We start from the raw sequence: 17,274 nt of genomic DNA on the forward strand, positions 1-17,274 counted from the left end.
AAGCGTATTGGAGAAGCTAATATAAACAAACAAAAAAAAAACAATGTATTACTGAAACGCGAAAAATTGTTTTTTTTTTAATTTTTAATAACAGGACGCCCGTCCATTCATTATGGACGGCCGTCCATAAGGGTTGGACAGGGTTGGACGGCCGTCCTTTACAAAAGGGACGGCCGTCCATAATGAATGGACGGGCATCCATTAAGTATGGACGCCCGTCCACAATTAATGGACGGCCGTCCATAATGAATGGGCGACCGTCCATGGTTAAAAATTAATAAAATTAAATTTTTTTTACGAATTACTTTTGGACGGGCGTCCATTACTTACGGACGGCCGTCCATAATAAAAGGACGGCCGTCCATAATGGAAATTTTATTTTTTTTTCATATTTGGGTGAAGGACGGGCGTCCATTATTTGTGGACGCCCGTCCAAAATTAATGGACGGCCATCCATAGTTGATGGACGGCCGTCCCTAAGCTTTTACAAAATTTTTTATTTTATTTTAATAGGGACGGGCGTCCATATTATATGGACGGCCGTCCCTCGCATATGGACGCCCATCCATATAACATGGACAGCCATCCAAAATTAATGGACGGCCGTCCATCCATTATGGACGGCCGTCCCTAAGCTTTTACAAAATTTTTTATTTTATTTTAATAGGGACGGGCGTCCATATTATATGGACGGCCGTCCCTCGAATATGGACGCCCGTCCATATTTGTGGACGGGCGTCCAAAATGAATGGACGGCCGTCCCTAAACTTTTACAAATTTTTTTATTTTATTTTAATAGGGACGGGCGTCCATATCATATGGACGGCCGTCCCTGGAATATGGACGCCCGTCCATATTTAATGGACGGGCGTCCATGTGAGTGAACGGCCGTCCAAATTTGATGGACGGCCGTTCACTAGAAAAAAAATTATAAAGAAATGGGAGAACGCGTTCCACGTCGGCCAGTACAAAAATTCGGTGTAAAAAATTTGGTGTCCGTAGTGTTATTGATTATTATATATGCGGTTGGATTGGGTTTTAATGGGCCCACAGCCCAGCCCTGATTTGAAAGATATGATTATAATTTGTAAAGTTTTGGATACATCCAAAATCTGTAGGGACTATATTGTAAGTAAAAGAAAAGAGGCACATGAAAATATATATAATTTAGTCGACACAAACTGAAGGGATAACGTAATGTCTGACTTCAAAACGCAAGGCAATTTGCCACCAATTATTTCCTTTTCATTTTTCGATGGACCTTATCCACCCAGTGCTTCGACCAATAATGTTTGATGATAAGACTTAAATTTACTTAGAAAATTACACTTCGTTTCTCAAAAATTTTTGTGGGAAAATGTTTAATTTCTTACTGTTTCAATTAATGAATAAACTCACCTGAATTAAATTTGTTTTTTCTTACAAATAAAGTTTGGAGTCTCCGGCTGAAATATATATATATATATGAAAAAAGCCTCACTAACTAACTACCACTCAAAAAGTAGCAGACTGAAATTTATTAGTTGTTTTTATAATATAATACAGACAAGATTAGTTTGTACCAATAATGTATAATCATAATGTGGTATATAATCTGAAATTTTCTTATCATATTAAGTTTGTATTTTGTTTAGTATACAAGGACCGGACGCTTGGGAGTCCTATTACAGCAAAAGTTTGGGGTTGGTTTACACAAATTTTCTTGCATGATCATGCTACCAATCTCGTACATTGACAAATTAATTATAATTTAGTTATACGAGATTAATTAATTTTAATCTATTTCTTTCAAATAATTATACTTATGGTTAGTAAATCTTCTAAGAAAATGATTATACTTGTGATATTCGTTTTACCTAACTAGAAGTCATTGTACTGAGTTGTTGGGTGTCATTGAATTAAAAATTGATAATTCAATGGAAGCCAAAAAAATGGAGTACCTATTCATGGTGTCACCGGTTCTGCACTCATCTTCTTCCATTTTTATCACTTTAAAGTGAAGAACAAAGTGGCATCAACACAACAGATCCAAAATCTTTAAACTCGTTCTGTGTAGATCCAAAATCTCTGAACATTACTACTATAATCAAAGCATATACATCATTGAGAAGGTAAAACACAACTTGGAATAATTGAAGAAGCAAAAGATGGATATAAACTGCGATGATGCTTAAAACATTAACAAAATGATCTAAACTCAAGCATTACTTAATTATTAGCTAATCACAACAGCAATATTACTTGTGCAAGTCCCATCGAACATCTCGAAACACTTGTGGACAGCGCCCGGATTCTTCGTAATGGCAACCCTCATCGAAGTTCTGAGAATAGCTAACGGCATCATAATGGAAAGACAAGTGTTTGGATCCATAGAAACTCTTCCCATCTCTCACTAATCTTCTAAGAAAGTTTCGCCATCTGCGGCCTCTTTTGTTGCTGCCACAGTATTGATGAATGCGGGAGTATTGCATCTCTTCATGCACAGGAAAGCATGAAGGAGACATAATGCAACCAAACAAATTATAAGAGGATCGCCGGTGACTCAGATCTGCCCCCTCCATTATTCTGATTCTAGCTGATGATGATGAAGTGTTTAAGCTTTTCTGTGTTTCTCTCCAACAATTATATGATTAAGAAGAGGATGTTACGTCTTTTATATATATATATGTACCTAATTTGATTGGAATTTCTATCCTTTTTGTGCCGGTTTAATTACTAGACCCTACCAATTTTATTTTATTTTTTCTGTCTATTTTTTCAATTTGTAGCAGCCCCATAAAACAAATCCCATGACGTTTCTCTTCGTCATTTTACGTTAGTAAGAATAATACTAATTCAATATACATACAAAAAAATTATCAAATATGAACGTAAAATTTAAAAATAAAAAAAAAATAACTAATAAATAAGACTTGCCTTTAATAAGTATGTGATATGAGGACACAAATTTCTTTGAATTTATATTGTCAAAACAAACTGCTGTGGTGTAGGGCAGATTGATGTTGGAGATATTAAAAATATTATGTCAGGAAAGAAATATATATATATATACTTTCCCTCTCAATTATTGTACTAGTTTAATTAATTACTGACTTGTAAGCTCGACGAACCTTGTATTTAATTAATTAGCTCTGAATAATATTGAAGATCACTTTTTGATTCACCAACAAAGTAATCATAGCTTAATGTCACAATTAATTATCTCTCCTTTATTAGTTAAAGGGATACATCAACTGAACCGCAGAAGCTAAACTATAATGTTAACTTGTTGTTCAAGCTTTAAAAATATGAAGATGAGAATATTAATTAGTTCACAAGAACATTCTCTCTTGCGAAATTAAATATAACCCAAAAAAAACAAAAGCAAAAACAAAAACAAAAAAGAAGAAGAAGAATCTCAATCAATAATGTGACTAACTGAACAGCTTGGTTGATAATTTTTAAAGTAGATTGATGGTGGTAGTTAAGTAAAGAAATCTTTTATTTTAGACAAACTTAAAGATTCTATAAATACAAAACACATTTACATATGTATAAGAACCTTAATTTGTTTTTAATCCCCTATATTCGAAATTGGAACCCATCTGAACCCTGCAGTCTTCGGGAAGCAGAATATAATAGTTTTTCACTATATAAATGCTCATGAGAGGACTCTAACCCCCGAACCTTGTGAGAGCTAATCACATACGGGACCATCTAATTAAACTCTTGTGAATAAGGATCTCAGTTTAGTAGTTTAATTTTTCATTATGAGAAAAACACGAGTGATACATATTAATTTGTAGGAATTAAATGACAGCTGCAAAAGCTAAGAACCAAGCCATTCATTATCTTGAGGGAAAGTTTTTTTTTTTTTTTTTCTTCTTCTTCTATTATCAGGAAATGTGAAAGAAATAGATAAAAAAAAGGAAGAAATATTGACAGGGTGCATAAAGAAAAAAAGTGGGTAAATATATAGTAAAGGCATGTGATTTTGGTGCAACAAAACCTGCAGTGGTCTCCCCCACAAAAATTTGTGGGGACTTGGTTATTGTCGTTATTTGAAAGGGCAGAGAGATAGAGATAAAGAGTTAGCAGAATACAAACTGGCATTTACGAAAAGAATTCAGCCCCCCTCTTCTCTCTCTAAGATTCGATGTTCCCATCTCCATCTCTTCTTTATCGTTATTCCATCCTTCTTTGGATTCCTTTAATTCTCGTCCTCAGTTTTTTTCAACAACAACAACAACAATATAATGAATAATGTTTGAACTGCAATAGTTTTTTTCAACAACAACAACAACAATATAATGAATAATGTTTGAACTGCAATATTATATTGGACCTGCAATGATAGTTGTGGTCATTACAAGTTATCATTGTTTGTGTTGAAATGCTATAGCTAACTTTAAACTAACAATGGCGAACTAATGAAATCACCTAGGAAAATTATAAATGTAGATGCAGGAATAATATAGTCGCATTTCCCAATGCAGAATGATTAAACTGAATCAAAGATAAAAGTGATAACGAGTGTTTATATGATGATTTACACTGATAACAGCTAATCAGGAAGAGAAGACATTATGGTTTGTAATTTACTAAGGGGAGAACCACATTTTCCCACCCAAGGTTTGGCAAAATGACACTTTCCCACCCGTCAAGTTTCAAAATGACACTTTCCCACCCTTTGTCAGGTTTTGTTATGTTTTCTGTTAATATTTGACTGAAAAGACAAAAATACCCTTAAATAGTTTATTTCTTAATTAGTTTATTATAAATTAAAATTTAGTTAAGTCAAAGTCTTTACTCGATTATTTATTAGTTCAAGTGTAAAGATATCTTTTTTCCTTTGTTTATTTAACTAATTAGGAATATTGATTTTCTATGTTAATTAGTAAAAATAAAAACATTATATCATGAAAAACATTATAAATTTAGTAGATTATTGAATAATAGTGGATAAGATATTGATGACATTAATATTTATATTGATGACATTATAAATAAATAAATATTAATGTTATTTAACTTTAAATAATTCTATAGCATTATTTCTAACTTTTAAGATGGGGTTAACTATTTTTTCTTTTTTAAATTTTTGGCTAATTAAAAATTTATAAGGTCAAATATTTAAGGGTATTTTTGTTTTTTTAATAAAATATTAACAGAAATCATAACAACATCTAATAAAGGGTGGGAAAGTGTTATTTTGAAACTTGAAGGGTGGGAAAAAGTTGTTTCGCCAAACCTTGGGTGGGAAAATGTCGTTGTCCCTTCACTGAGTGTATTAATGCAGTGGGCAAAGTTGCAGGCCTACAAGCAACAACTGGTACGAAGAATTTAGGGGAATGTGTCACATATGTAATAAGTAAGGACGCCATAAACGGCCCCTCCATAATTAATGGAATGTCTTCATGAATCGTGAAATTAGAATTATAAGACAACTAATTAATAAGTAATTATTCATTAAAAGATAAAACTTTTTATTTCCTCTCTGGTAGCCCTTAGAAGTTACCGAAGCATTTAAAGTTTGTGTTTAGTTTGGAATAACCCATGTGAGGTTGGTTAATTTAGGCCAAGATCTTGAGTTTCCATATTGTTGTTACAGAAATCTGTACCAATTAGCGAAATCCAAACGACATTGTCGAGATCAAAACTGATGTGTGCGTGATTAAAAATAATTAGCAATATATGTAAAAAGAATGCAATAAAGTAAAGACAATAAGAGTTTTAAAGTGGTTCGACGAGGTTAACTTTGAAACCTACGTCTACTGTTTTTTGCATTTGTTGTGAGAGTTTACAATATAGTTTTTATATGAAATTTGTAACCCTTTTCCCTTCGTTTGAGGGGATTTATATACAAGATTTGTACAAAGAAAATAGAGAAACTAAAGGGATTACAATTGATCTGAATCGCAATTCCGATATTCTCGTGATTGAGCACTGTGATAGCGGTTGATCTAGTTATTCCCGTAATATCTGGGATCTGAAATAATCTGAAGTTTGATTGAATAATTCCTTGAACTGTCCGCAATTAATTTATGCTGGGTCGAGCTTCGGCTCGACGAGCTTATGCTGAGTCAATTAATCATTATTGTCGAGCTCATTTTGGGTCGAGCTATAACCTCGCATTAGCCCGAGCTTGGCGAAAAAGTCACACACAACACATGTTGTGCACATGGGAAGAGCAAATGGAGTACCAATCAACTGTATGCTCTGGTTCTGCTACTTGATTTAAAGGGTCAAAACTCTTCAAACCCTTTTTCATAATTTGTGTATAATTTCTTTCTTCTGCTTTGTGTCAAATTGTCACACATTGTGTTTACTTTTTGAAAGACGTGAGCAATGACGTTGAACATTTGGAGCAGGCAGGCAATTTCTTACTCCATCGTCAGTGCCTGGAAGTTGTAAAATCTTTTCTTTCGTTCATTGCTTTCCCTTGGCGAACTTGACGGGTTATTATTATCCAAACCCTAAGAGACTGTGAAATAAAAGATAGATTATTATTATTGAATTGAACCCCCTAAGAGACGTAAAATAGGACATGGATTTTTATTATTCAAAGTTCAAGCCTCCTAAAATACGGTGAAATAAATATCTAAAACTATAATATAATAATAAATTATTAATATTATCAGCATGCTGGAATAGCTCAGTTGGTTAGAGCGTGTGGCTGTTAACCACAAGGTCGTAGGTTCAAGCCCTCCTTCTAGCGCAGATCTGTTTTTGATGATTTGATCGCATACTCACAGGCCATAGGGTGATGCTTGTACAGAACTTCAACAATTTTGCTAGTATATACCTTACCTGTTATAGTTGTTTATACTTGAATGCTTTCGAAGATAATATTTCATTTGCAGAACCATGTTTTCTTTTTAAGTCCCAAAATAAGTTAAATTTAAATATATTTTATTTTTTTCCTAATCTTTTTAATATATCCTTTCTTAATCCTTTACGCTTCTCATTTACTTAATCATGATTAATAAACGACAAAATAAACAACATATTACAGATTTGTTTAAAAATAATTCCTTCTTGAATTTTTTTATTCTTTTATCTTTTTCGAAAATTAATGAAAATATACTTGTGATTTAGAAAAAGTTATGAAATACAAAACAAAAGTTGGAAAAAATATTTTCTAAGCAAAATCATGACAAGAAATATTATTTCCAATCTTCCTTTGATTTGCTTTTATGGAATTTTCATAACTATTTCTAAATCATGAGTTTTTTAAGAAATAAAATAAGTTAAAAAAAAAAAAAAANGGGAAGAGCAAATGGAGTACCAATCAACTGTGTGATCTGGTTCTGCTACTTGATTTAAAGGGTCAAAACCCTTCAAACCCTTTTTCATAATTTGTGTATAATTTCTTTCTTCTGCTTTGTGTCAAATTGTCACACATTGTGTTTACTTTTTGAAAGACGTGAGCAATGACGTTGAACATTTGGAGCAGGCAGGCAATTTCTTACTCCATTGTCAGTGCCTGGAAGTTGTTAAATCTTTTCTTTCGTTCATTGCTTTCCCTTGGCGAACTTGACGGGTTGTTATTATCCAAACCCTATGAGACTGTGAAATAAAAGATAGATTATTATTATTGAATTGAACCCCCTAAGAGACGCAAAATAGGAAATGGATTTTTATTATTCAAAGTTCAAACCTCTCTAAAACTATAATATAATAGTAAATTATTAATATGTAAGGGTTGTTAGCACGCTGGAATAGCCCAGTTGGTTAGAGCGTGTGGCTGTTAACCACAAGGTCGGAGGTTCAAGCCCTCCTTCTAGCGCAATTCTTTTTCTGATGATTTTATCACATATTTTCGCATACTCACGCAGGGTGATGCTTGTACAGAACTTCAACAATTTTGCTAGTTGTTTATTCTTGAATGCTTTCGAAGATAATATTTCATGTTTTCTTTTTAAGTCCCAAAATAAATTAAATTTAAATATATTTTATTTTTTTCCTAATCTTTTTAATATATCCTTTCTTAATCCTTTACGCTTCTCATTTACTTAATCATGAGTAATAAACGACAAAATAAACAATAGATTACAGATTTGTTTAAAAATAATTCCTTCTTGAATTTTTTTTCTTTTATCTTTTTCAAAATTTAATGAAAATATACTTGTGATTTAGAAAAAGTTATGAAATACAAAAAAAAAGTTGGAAAAAATATTTTCTAGGCAAAATCATGACAAGAAATATTATTTCCAATCTTCCTTTGATTTGCTTTTATGGAATTTTCATAACTATTTCTAAATCATGAGTTTTTTAAGATATAAAATAAGTTAAAAAAAAAAAACGAAATTAGAGAAGTCAAAAAAAGATTAGGAAAATGGTAATTTTCAAATAAATTAAAAATCATTTATTTTTTAATTGATTTTGGGGTTTAAAAAGAGTTTGGGTGGGGTTTAAATAAGGAGTGATGCTATGGGTACTAACGGATGGGTACTAATCTGTGTACTAACTAAAGCATAGTACCCATAATATGCGTATAGTATCCGTACTATGCTTTAGTTAGTACACAGATTAGTACCCATCCGTTAGTACCCAAAGTATTATTCTTAAATAAGACAACTCTTTCGCAAAACAAAGAAAGAGTAACACAAGACCAAATCCAAGCCCAGCACCTCTGTGCTCTATGTGAGCCTGCCTAGCACTTGCTTGGATATGGCTCAAGTCCACGTAAAACTCTGGTTTGGGGTTAGGGGTCCATAGCATTGATGACCAAAGTTTAAGAAAGAAATAAAAATCAATGAATAGAGTTAAAGAGTACGTATGAGAAAGTGACACAAGAGGCAAGAGCATGAGTTGATTCAAATCAAAGCTTAGGTGGCCAAATTTGTCTCACAAGAACACTATATCCTATCACCTTATATCCCTCCCACAGTCCCACTCACTTTGTGGCTACAAAATGCTACGTTTTGGATAGGGATTTCATGGCTGCTTTTCTTCTCTTTAAGGAAATGTTAAATAATTCAAGTATTTGCACCTTCAACTATTTTAAATGGTTCTTCTGTGAGAAATNTTAAATAAGACAACTCTTTCGCAAAACAAAGAAAGAGTCACAACAAGACCAAATCCAAGCCCAGCACCTCTGTGCTCTATGTGAGCCTGCCTAGCACTTGCTTGGATATGGCTCAAGTCCACGTAAAACTCTGGTTTGGGGTTAGGGGTCCATAGCATTGATGACCAAAGTTTAAGAAAGAAATAAAAATCAATGAATAGAGTTAAAGAGTACGTATGAGAAAGTGACACAAGAGGCAAGAGCATGAGTTGATTCAAATCAAAGCTTAGGTGGCCAAATTTGTCTCACAAGAACACTATATCCTATCACCTTATATCCCTCCCACAGTCCCACTCACTTTGTGGCTACAAAATGCTACGTTTTGGATAGGGATTTCATGGCTGCTTTTCTTCTCTCTAAGGAAATGTTAAATAATTCAAGTATTTGCACCTTCAACTATTTTAAATGGTTCTTCTGTGAGAAATTCCCCTGTTAGACAATTTTTTACTAATTTTATTTTGTTTAAAAGACAGAAATAATGATAAAATCATGTGAGCTAACTTAATTGCATTCAATGAAAAATAATAATATTAAGATTTGATTTTATATGAAGTCTCTAATATTTACTCTAGAAAAAGTTTTTAATTTAGATGAAAATGGTGGCTAAATTTGGCGGGACAAGGGGTAGTTAGTGAGGGAGGAGTGAGAAAGCACTTGACTTGAGATTAAGATGAAACGAACGACAGCCAAGTACATAGAGCAAACGACAAAACCAGAAATCTCTTCAACAACCACAAATATAACCATATAACATTTCATTTGTTACACAACAAGCAACTTAATTCAGCGTTTAGAGCATAGGAAGGCAACAACAAAATGGCAATGGCAATGGCGCTTCGCAGGCTTTCCTCTTCTTTCGACAAACCCATTCGTCCTCTTTTCAATGGCTCCACTCTCAATTACATGGTTTCTCTTTTTCTTTTTATTAAGTTACACTCTTTTTGGACTTAGAATTCGCTCATTTTCTTGTGATTCTCATTTTGTTTGTTATTTCAGTCATCTTTGCCAAATGAAGCTGTCTACGAGAAAGAGAAAAACGGCGTAACCGTAAGTTGATAATTTCTTTTTCTCTTTGTATAATTATTTAGCTTCATTAGTAGGCTGTTGTTCATGGTGTTTCTATTTTGTTATCTTTACAGTGGCCAAAACAACTGAATGCTCCACTGGAGGCTGTTGATCCTGAGATTGCTGACATCATCGAACTTGAAAAGGCCAGACAATGGAAGGTAATTTCAAGCACTTCTTGGCTTAGATTGTTGGTTTCTATGAGGTTACAATTGCTGTCTGTTTTAGCAGAGAATGAATTCAAGGCGTATATTTCAAATATTCATTTGTTTCATAAACTCTATCCTAGAGTGTTGTGTTTTTGCCTAGGGAGAATTTTTTTGCTACAACTGGAATACTGGATTAATACTTTTACAACATATAAATTTAAGTTTTGACGAATTTGTTTAATTATGTGGAATAATCTGAAGTATCTATTATATAGTATGCTTGATTTCATTCAACTTTTGTGGTTACTAAGTTTCTCCTAGTTTAAAGTTCTATAGCTTACCGGAATAATTTTGTATGTTTTTAAGGGACTTGAACTCATTCCGTCAGAAAACTTCACTTCAGTATCAGTTATGCAAGCTGTTGGTTCTGTAATGACCAACAAGTACAGTGAAGGATATCCTGGTGCACGATACTATGGAGGAAACGAGTATGTTGAGCAGTCTCCTTCTATTTCTTCTGCTAATTGTACTGATTTAACTGACTGACAAATTACATAGTTGAGTACTTCATATATTCTTGTTGAATTTCTTGTTTTAGTTGGTGCTGAAAATTATTGAGCTTTCAATTTTCAGGTTTATTGATATGGCAGAATCCTTATGTCAAAAACGAGCTTTGGAAGCATTTCGGTTGGATCCCGCAAAGTGGGGAGGTAAATTTATGTCATTTATGTATGGCAAGGATAATTGTGGCCAATATCTGTTCTTTTGTCATTATTAAAGTTGGATTCTGATTGATTTGCTGACAATGCCAACATGGGCATGGCCATATGAAAATCTCATTTTGTTGATATTTATTGGGACCAAACTTATGATCCATTTGCAAATATGAGTCAGCTATGAATCTATGAGTTTCAATCACTTTTGTATTTTTAAGAGTATGATTTGATGTCAAGAAGAGAGAGGTTACTTAATGGCATAATTAGGAAAAGATAAACTTTTATGAGATGAGTTTTGTAATATGTAATTTGTTATTGTGTTATTGTTTTCCCATATTTATTATGCCCTGTTATTACAGTGAATGTGCAGCCCCTCTCTGGGTCTCCCGCTAATTTTCAAGTCTACACTGCATTGTTAAAGCCTCATGAAAGAATCATGGCACTTGATCTTCCTCATGGTGGACATCTATCACATGGCTATCAGGTGTGTTCTACTCTTTCATTGTTCCTGATAATTGACGGAGTATTTTTACTTTGTACCTGCATCCACTTCGCATCTTTCACTTTCAAACAGTTGTAGGATAATTTGGCGTCCAATATTATGTATTTCTCTTTTTAGTAAAATTGAGGGCGTTACTATAATTCTTGGTACCAGAAGAAACAATAAAATTGGTGAACTCTTTGTCTCTAGCCTTGGTTGAAATTCAAATCTAACATCCAGAACACTGGCACTCTTTCTAACTGCAGAAAACAGTCTCTGTCACCTAACTATTAGAAATATTCTATCTTCCTCATTGTGATTCTATCACCTTCCTTAAGGAAAATAAGGAAAGTTTTCACATTGGTTTGAGTTTGCATACATTATAGCCCATAGGGTTTAATTTTGTAAGTGACTTGCGAGTTAATGTGTGACTGTTGTCAGATGCCATGCTCATGCAGTTAGGTCAGAGCTGTGATATTCCAAGATCCTTGAAGTGCCCGTCTTTCTTGTTTGCCATTCATTTATTCACTATTTACAGGTTATTTTCCTAAAAGAGATGTATAAGCTACATGAATTGTAGTATAATGACAAAATCAACCTAACTATTCTTTATTGGATCTCCTAATCACAGAGGAAATTTGTTGCTCTTTGGAATACTATCTGTTCATATTACAGGGACAAATGTTGCATTATATTTTTCTAATTCCCCCTTTTTTTATTTTACAGACGGATACCAAAAAGATATCTGCTGTTTCCATATTTTTTGAGACAATGCCATATAGATTGAATGAGAGCACTGGCTACATAGACTATGAACAGGTAGCAACAATTTCCTTATTGTGGTAGTTTCAAGTCCATATGCCTCTTTCCATTATGTTACATTGTCGCATATTGTTGATTTAATGGGTGAGAGTACACCTACTCCTCAGCAAACGGAAGTAGTGGTCAGAAATTGGCTCTCTATTGTTATTGGAAAGACGAAGATATGCTATGCAGAATAGAATTAATTCAGAAAAAATAGATTATATGTTGTGTGCACAAAATTTGGAGAATTGATGTTAAATTAGATTCCGTAGCCTGTCTTTACCTTGAGCAGTCATTCTTTATTGGCAATAACTTGAACGAAAATTTCAGCTTTTCATTTATGGTAAAAGATCCTGCTAAAATGATCTGTTTTATAGTCCACACAGAGATTTAAACATTTGTCATCCACCAAACGTATGGACTGCTATAGAAACTTCATGCCACTCTCAAAATTTTTCACTTTGTAATTTCAGAATTGAACATCTTCAAGCATACTTATTATCCATTCTGTCACCGGATTTGCTACCTTCTGGTGATTTGTCATGGACAAAAACCAGTATTTACGCTTGCATGTGATTAGATTTCATATAGTGCTTACATATATATGATTATATCTATGTCTTTCTACCTATGTGTCAGTATAAGGTTTTGAGACTTGAAAATCATTGAATTGTAGCTGGAGAAAAGCGCCACTCTCTTCAGGCCAAAATTAATTGTTGCTGGTGCTAGTGCTTATGCACGTCTGTATGACTATGCTCATATTCGCAAGGTAATCTCCATTAATTAATGTATAAAGTTCAGTCATCATAGTCCTGCATCAGATTCCTTGGTTTCCTTTTGTTTTGATAGTTTTTAAGGTCTGAGGATGAGGTTACATCTTTTTAGTGTTCAAACAGGTCTGTGACAAACAAAAAGCTATAATGTTGGCAGACATGGCACACATTAGTGGTTTAGTTGCAGCTGGTGTCATCCCATCACCTTTTGATTATGCTGATATAGTGACCACCACAACTCACAAGTCACTTCGTGGGCCACGTGGAGCCATGATTTTCTTTAGGAAGGGGGTGAAAGAGATCAACAAACAAGGGAAAGAGGTGAGTATCTCAAATCAAATATTAGTGTTTAGGAGTTTGTTGTCAATTCCTTGCCAATATTAGGTTGCTTCTTACTTCTTTTGTCATTTAAATGGACATTCTATTGCTCAAAAATGGAGGAAACATTAACCCTTCTGAGTTCTCACTGAAGGTATTGTATGATTATGAAGACAAAATCAATCAGGCAGTCTTTCCTGGACTCCAAGGTGGTCCCCACAACCACACAATTACTGGTTTAGCAGTGGCCTTGAAACAGGTGAATTATCTCTCAAACTTATAACAACTTCATAAGTTAAGAAAGATAAGGGAAGATTACCATTGAACAACTGAATGACAAGAAAGGATCTGCGTCAGTGACCCTACCTGTTGAGATTAGGTTTGTTGAATTCAAATGAACCCCTTGCCTAATAATTGACCCACACCCCACTTTCCACCTTGTAGTGTTGTAGCATGGTAGATACTAAAATGGTTTTTGAGCAAACCAAGAACTCTAGTATTTCTTATTCTATTAATCAGTGCACAAGTCAGTTTCCTTAGGTTACTAGTGCATGAAGTGCTTTTCAGCTTTTGTCCCATGTTATGGCTTCAACAAAATAAACAAATTCTTTTAATTATTAATTGACCAATATAATTGATAGTTTAAGAGACAGTACATATCAAGTAAGAATGAACTGAAATGGCCTATTCATAATTACATATTGGAGAGTATCCAACCATGTCCTTTTCAATCATGCTTTTCGCATTTCTTCTTCTTTTATTTGCTTTTTCAGCTTTTATTTATTTATTTTCTCGATACTTTTGGCCCAATGCCAAATTCCGCAGATCAGTGAGTGATTTTAAATTGAAAAGATTTTATTTTAATGTAAACCCACTGTTCATATATTTCTTTACTTGCATAAATGCAGGCCACTACTCCAGAGTACAAAGCCTATCAAGAGCAAGTTCTCAGTAATTGCTCTAAGTTCGCACAGGTATGCTACATTACGTGTGCCGAATTTATTACCAAAACAAGATCATATTAACACAGTTTTCCCTCATTCAAATATTTGAGAATTTTAAATAAGATAGTTTTCTCTCATCAGTATGTTGGTGCTACTGAAACGTTTCTGGTGTTTTAACTAATGAAATTTTACCAATTCTGCAGACTCTGGTTGAGAGGGGATATGAACTTGTTTCTGGTGGTACCGAGAACCATTTAGTATTGGTAAATTTGAAGAACAAGGTATCAGACAATTTTCATCCTTTTACTGTTGAAGTACAGGGAAGCTTTTGTAATTAAGAAATCTGCTTCAAAAGTTGTTCAAACCATTTCATGGTTTATTGCAACCTTAACATGAAACTAGTAATTCGACTGTTGATTTATTATCCATAATACATAGGGGATATCATAAGAATTTCTGATGATGAAAATTTAATTTTATGTTTTAACAAGGTTTTCTTTCAATAGGGTATTGATGGCTCAAGAGTTGAAAAGGTGTTGGAAGCTGTTCACATTGCAGCCAACAAAAACACTGTTCCAGGGGATGTGTCTGCCATGGTTCCTGGTGGCATCAGGATGGGTACTGGCTCTTCATTGATGACGTTGTATTTGTGTGATCATTTTGTTCGTAACTTTTCTTGATGAATCCAATTGCACTGCAGGAACGCCCGCTCTTACTTCTAGGGGATTTGTTGAGGAGGATTTCGCTAAGGTGGCAGAATACTTTGATTCTGCTGTGAAAGTGGCAGTGAAGATCAAGTCTGAAACCAAAGGTTCCTAATTATATCTAATATCTTTGTGCTTCATTATCCAAAGGCTTTTTTTGTGTTTCATCATCACTGATGTTCATGCTTGCTGTTTAGTTTGTGTGATACTCTAATCTTGGTTGGCTGTGATTCGCCATTTGGCCAAATATGCTAAAATGTGATTGCATGCTGTTGGTTTTCTGAACCAGGAACAAAGTTGAAAGACTTCGTGACCACGATGCAGTCTTCTGCCAACTGTCAGTCTGAGATTGCAAAACTCCGCCATGATGTTGAGGAGTATGCAAAACAATTCCCAACAATTGGATTTGAGAAAGAAAACATGAAGTACAAGAACTGAGAGAAAAAAAAACCCTGTTGTAAGGTATGTAATTACCTCAGTATCATTAGATTCGCTGATGAGGCTAATCTATGAGTATTAGAGTCCATTGTGGTTTCATTCCTTATGAATTAAAGAGAGTTACAGTAGTCGATATCCATATATTTAAAAAAAAAAAAAAAAAATTGTCATATACTCGGGCAACATATATCACAATAGAACAGAAATACATTTATTATGTTGTGAATTGATCTATATAACTGCATTTACATTTGTAATCTTAAATTCAGCTACTTATAAGTTGTTGTTTTATTTGTGACAAATATTCATCTGCCTCAGCGCAGACTAGCTGGAACCATTATGATATGAGCTTTCCTAGCAGACGAAGGCGAAGGGGGATAAAGTTAACTAGTTAGTTGTGGACCAATTTATCAAGGATGTGAATTTGACGCTTTTATGAGTTCAAATCCAGCAAAACTTGACTGAGATCTTAGTTAATGTATGTAAATACTTGTGTTTACTGAGCAATAAAACTTGCAATAAAAATTAGATGCGGTATATTCTTTCTCCCTAATGGCTTGACAAGCACAGTAGATACCATGGACAGTGGCTGACCCGCCTGTCTCTTTGCGTCGATTCGTGCTTGTGATTGTGTCGGCATAATTAGGATTTTCTAAAATATATCAGATCTTTTAAGCATATTTCATTGCTTAAACAAGCTATATATAAATTGGTGGTGTTGTTTGTTGGTGGGTTTTGATCCTGAATCCCCTAGCTTTATATGGAATTCCATAATGGATATGTTATTCCATAATGGAATTACATGTGTTCCAAAATGAATTATCATAAGTGGGATGTCAACATGGTATCTTTATTAGTATATTTTGACTTTTATATACATTTTTCAGTAAGTTTATGACAAAAATATTCTTTATCATATTCGGAAAGAAAATTCAAATCCTTCAAATCGGAGGAGACTGAGAGACTGGAAGAAAGGGAATAGGAGATCAAAAAAAATTTCATTTCAGGTCAAGCAGAACGTGATGAATCTTTTTTTTTTTTTTTTTTTAATGATCAGAGGTGTCTTTGTTAGTTTACGCGCACCTCAATAAATCTCTCAGAATTTTGAAACTATCAATCGAATAAGAACTCTAATTACTATCCTTATAACAACGAACCTAATAAACTTCCACACCTTCGTTAATTATTGAGAATTTAGAAGTAAATATTTTTCTATATTTGAATAAAAATGTATTTATGGCATGGTATTGGTATGTTTATAAAGAACAAGATGTATTTTTAAAGGAAAAATTATGAAATTGTTGTATGAGTATAGTGTAAGAATCTTAAAATTGAATTTTTTTTTTTTTATATAAATAATTAATTTCACTATTAATCCATGAACAATATCAACACATCACAGGATTAAAATAATTTATCTTCATATATTATAAATAGGGATATTAGATGTCTAAGTTTTTAACCCAATTCTTAAATTCTAATCATTTAAATATTTAAATAACACTTATCTGTCAAAGATAGAGATAATAACTTTCATCCCAATTTTTATTTTCTAATGTTGGAAATTAAATCAAGCACTAATCATTTAAATATTTAAATAACACTTATCTACCATGGATAGAAATAATAATTTCCATCCCAATTTTTCTATTCTAATATTGGAAATTAAATCAAACATTAATAATCTATTATATTATTAGTAACATTCTCATGTTTACCAAGATTACAATTGACCAACATTGCTGACGAAGGGTAAAAGAGCCAGTGAAAAACACTTCCAAGGGCAAATATGTGATTTCATTTATCGTGTTCGTCACAGGGAGGAAGGTAAGT

General features: G+C 33.4%; 1 protein-coding gene and 2 non-coding genes across 3 annotated transcripts; all 3 read left to right on the forward strand.

Moving 5' to 3' along the window:
• Window positions 1–6,623: 6,623 nt before the first annotated feature.
• On the forward strand, window positions 6,624–6,697 carry TRNAN-GUU. Its single transcript has one exon. It is a non-coding gene; the product is annotated as a tRNA-Asn (tRNA).
• Window positions 6,698–7,694: 997 nt separating this feature from the next.
• On the forward strand, window positions 7,695–7,768 carry TRNAN-GUU. Its single transcript has one exon. It is a non-coding gene; the product is annotated as a tRNA-Asn (tRNA).
• A 1,971-nt stretch (window positions 7,769–9,739) lies between these two features.
• Window positions 9,740–15,989, forward strand: LOC116140086 (serine hydroxymethyltransferase, mitochondrial). Its single transcript, XM_031425721.1, has 16 exons — window positions 9,740–9,955; window positions 10,046–10,096; window positions 10,189–10,275; window positions 10,630–10,751; window positions 10,897–10,973; window positions 11,339–11,463; window positions 12,187–12,279; window positions 12,941–13,033; window positions 13,161–13,358; window positions 13,510–13,614; window positions 14,264–14,329; window positions 14,503–14,580; window positions 14,806–14,917; window positions 15,000–15,110; window positions 15,293–15,465; window positions 15,760–15,989. The coding sequence occupies exons 1-15, from the start codon at window positions 9,866–9,868 to the stop codon at window positions 15,439–15,441; spliced, it is 1,557 nt and encodes a 518-aa protein (XP_031281581.1). The 5' UTR covers window positions 9,740–9,865; the 3' UTR covers window positions 15,442–15,465; window positions 15,760–15,989.
• Window positions 15,990–17,274: the final 1,285 nt, after the last annotated feature.

This window comes from Pistacia vera, unplaced genomic scaffold, assembly GCF_008641045.1.
Source record: "Pistacia vera cultivar Batoury unplaced genomic scaffold, PisVer_v2 Contig363, whole genome shotgun sequence".
Taxonomy (NCBI): domain Eukaryota; kingdom Viridiplantae; phylum Streptophyta; class Magnoliopsida; order Sapindales; family Anacardiaceae; genus Pistacia; species Pistacia vera.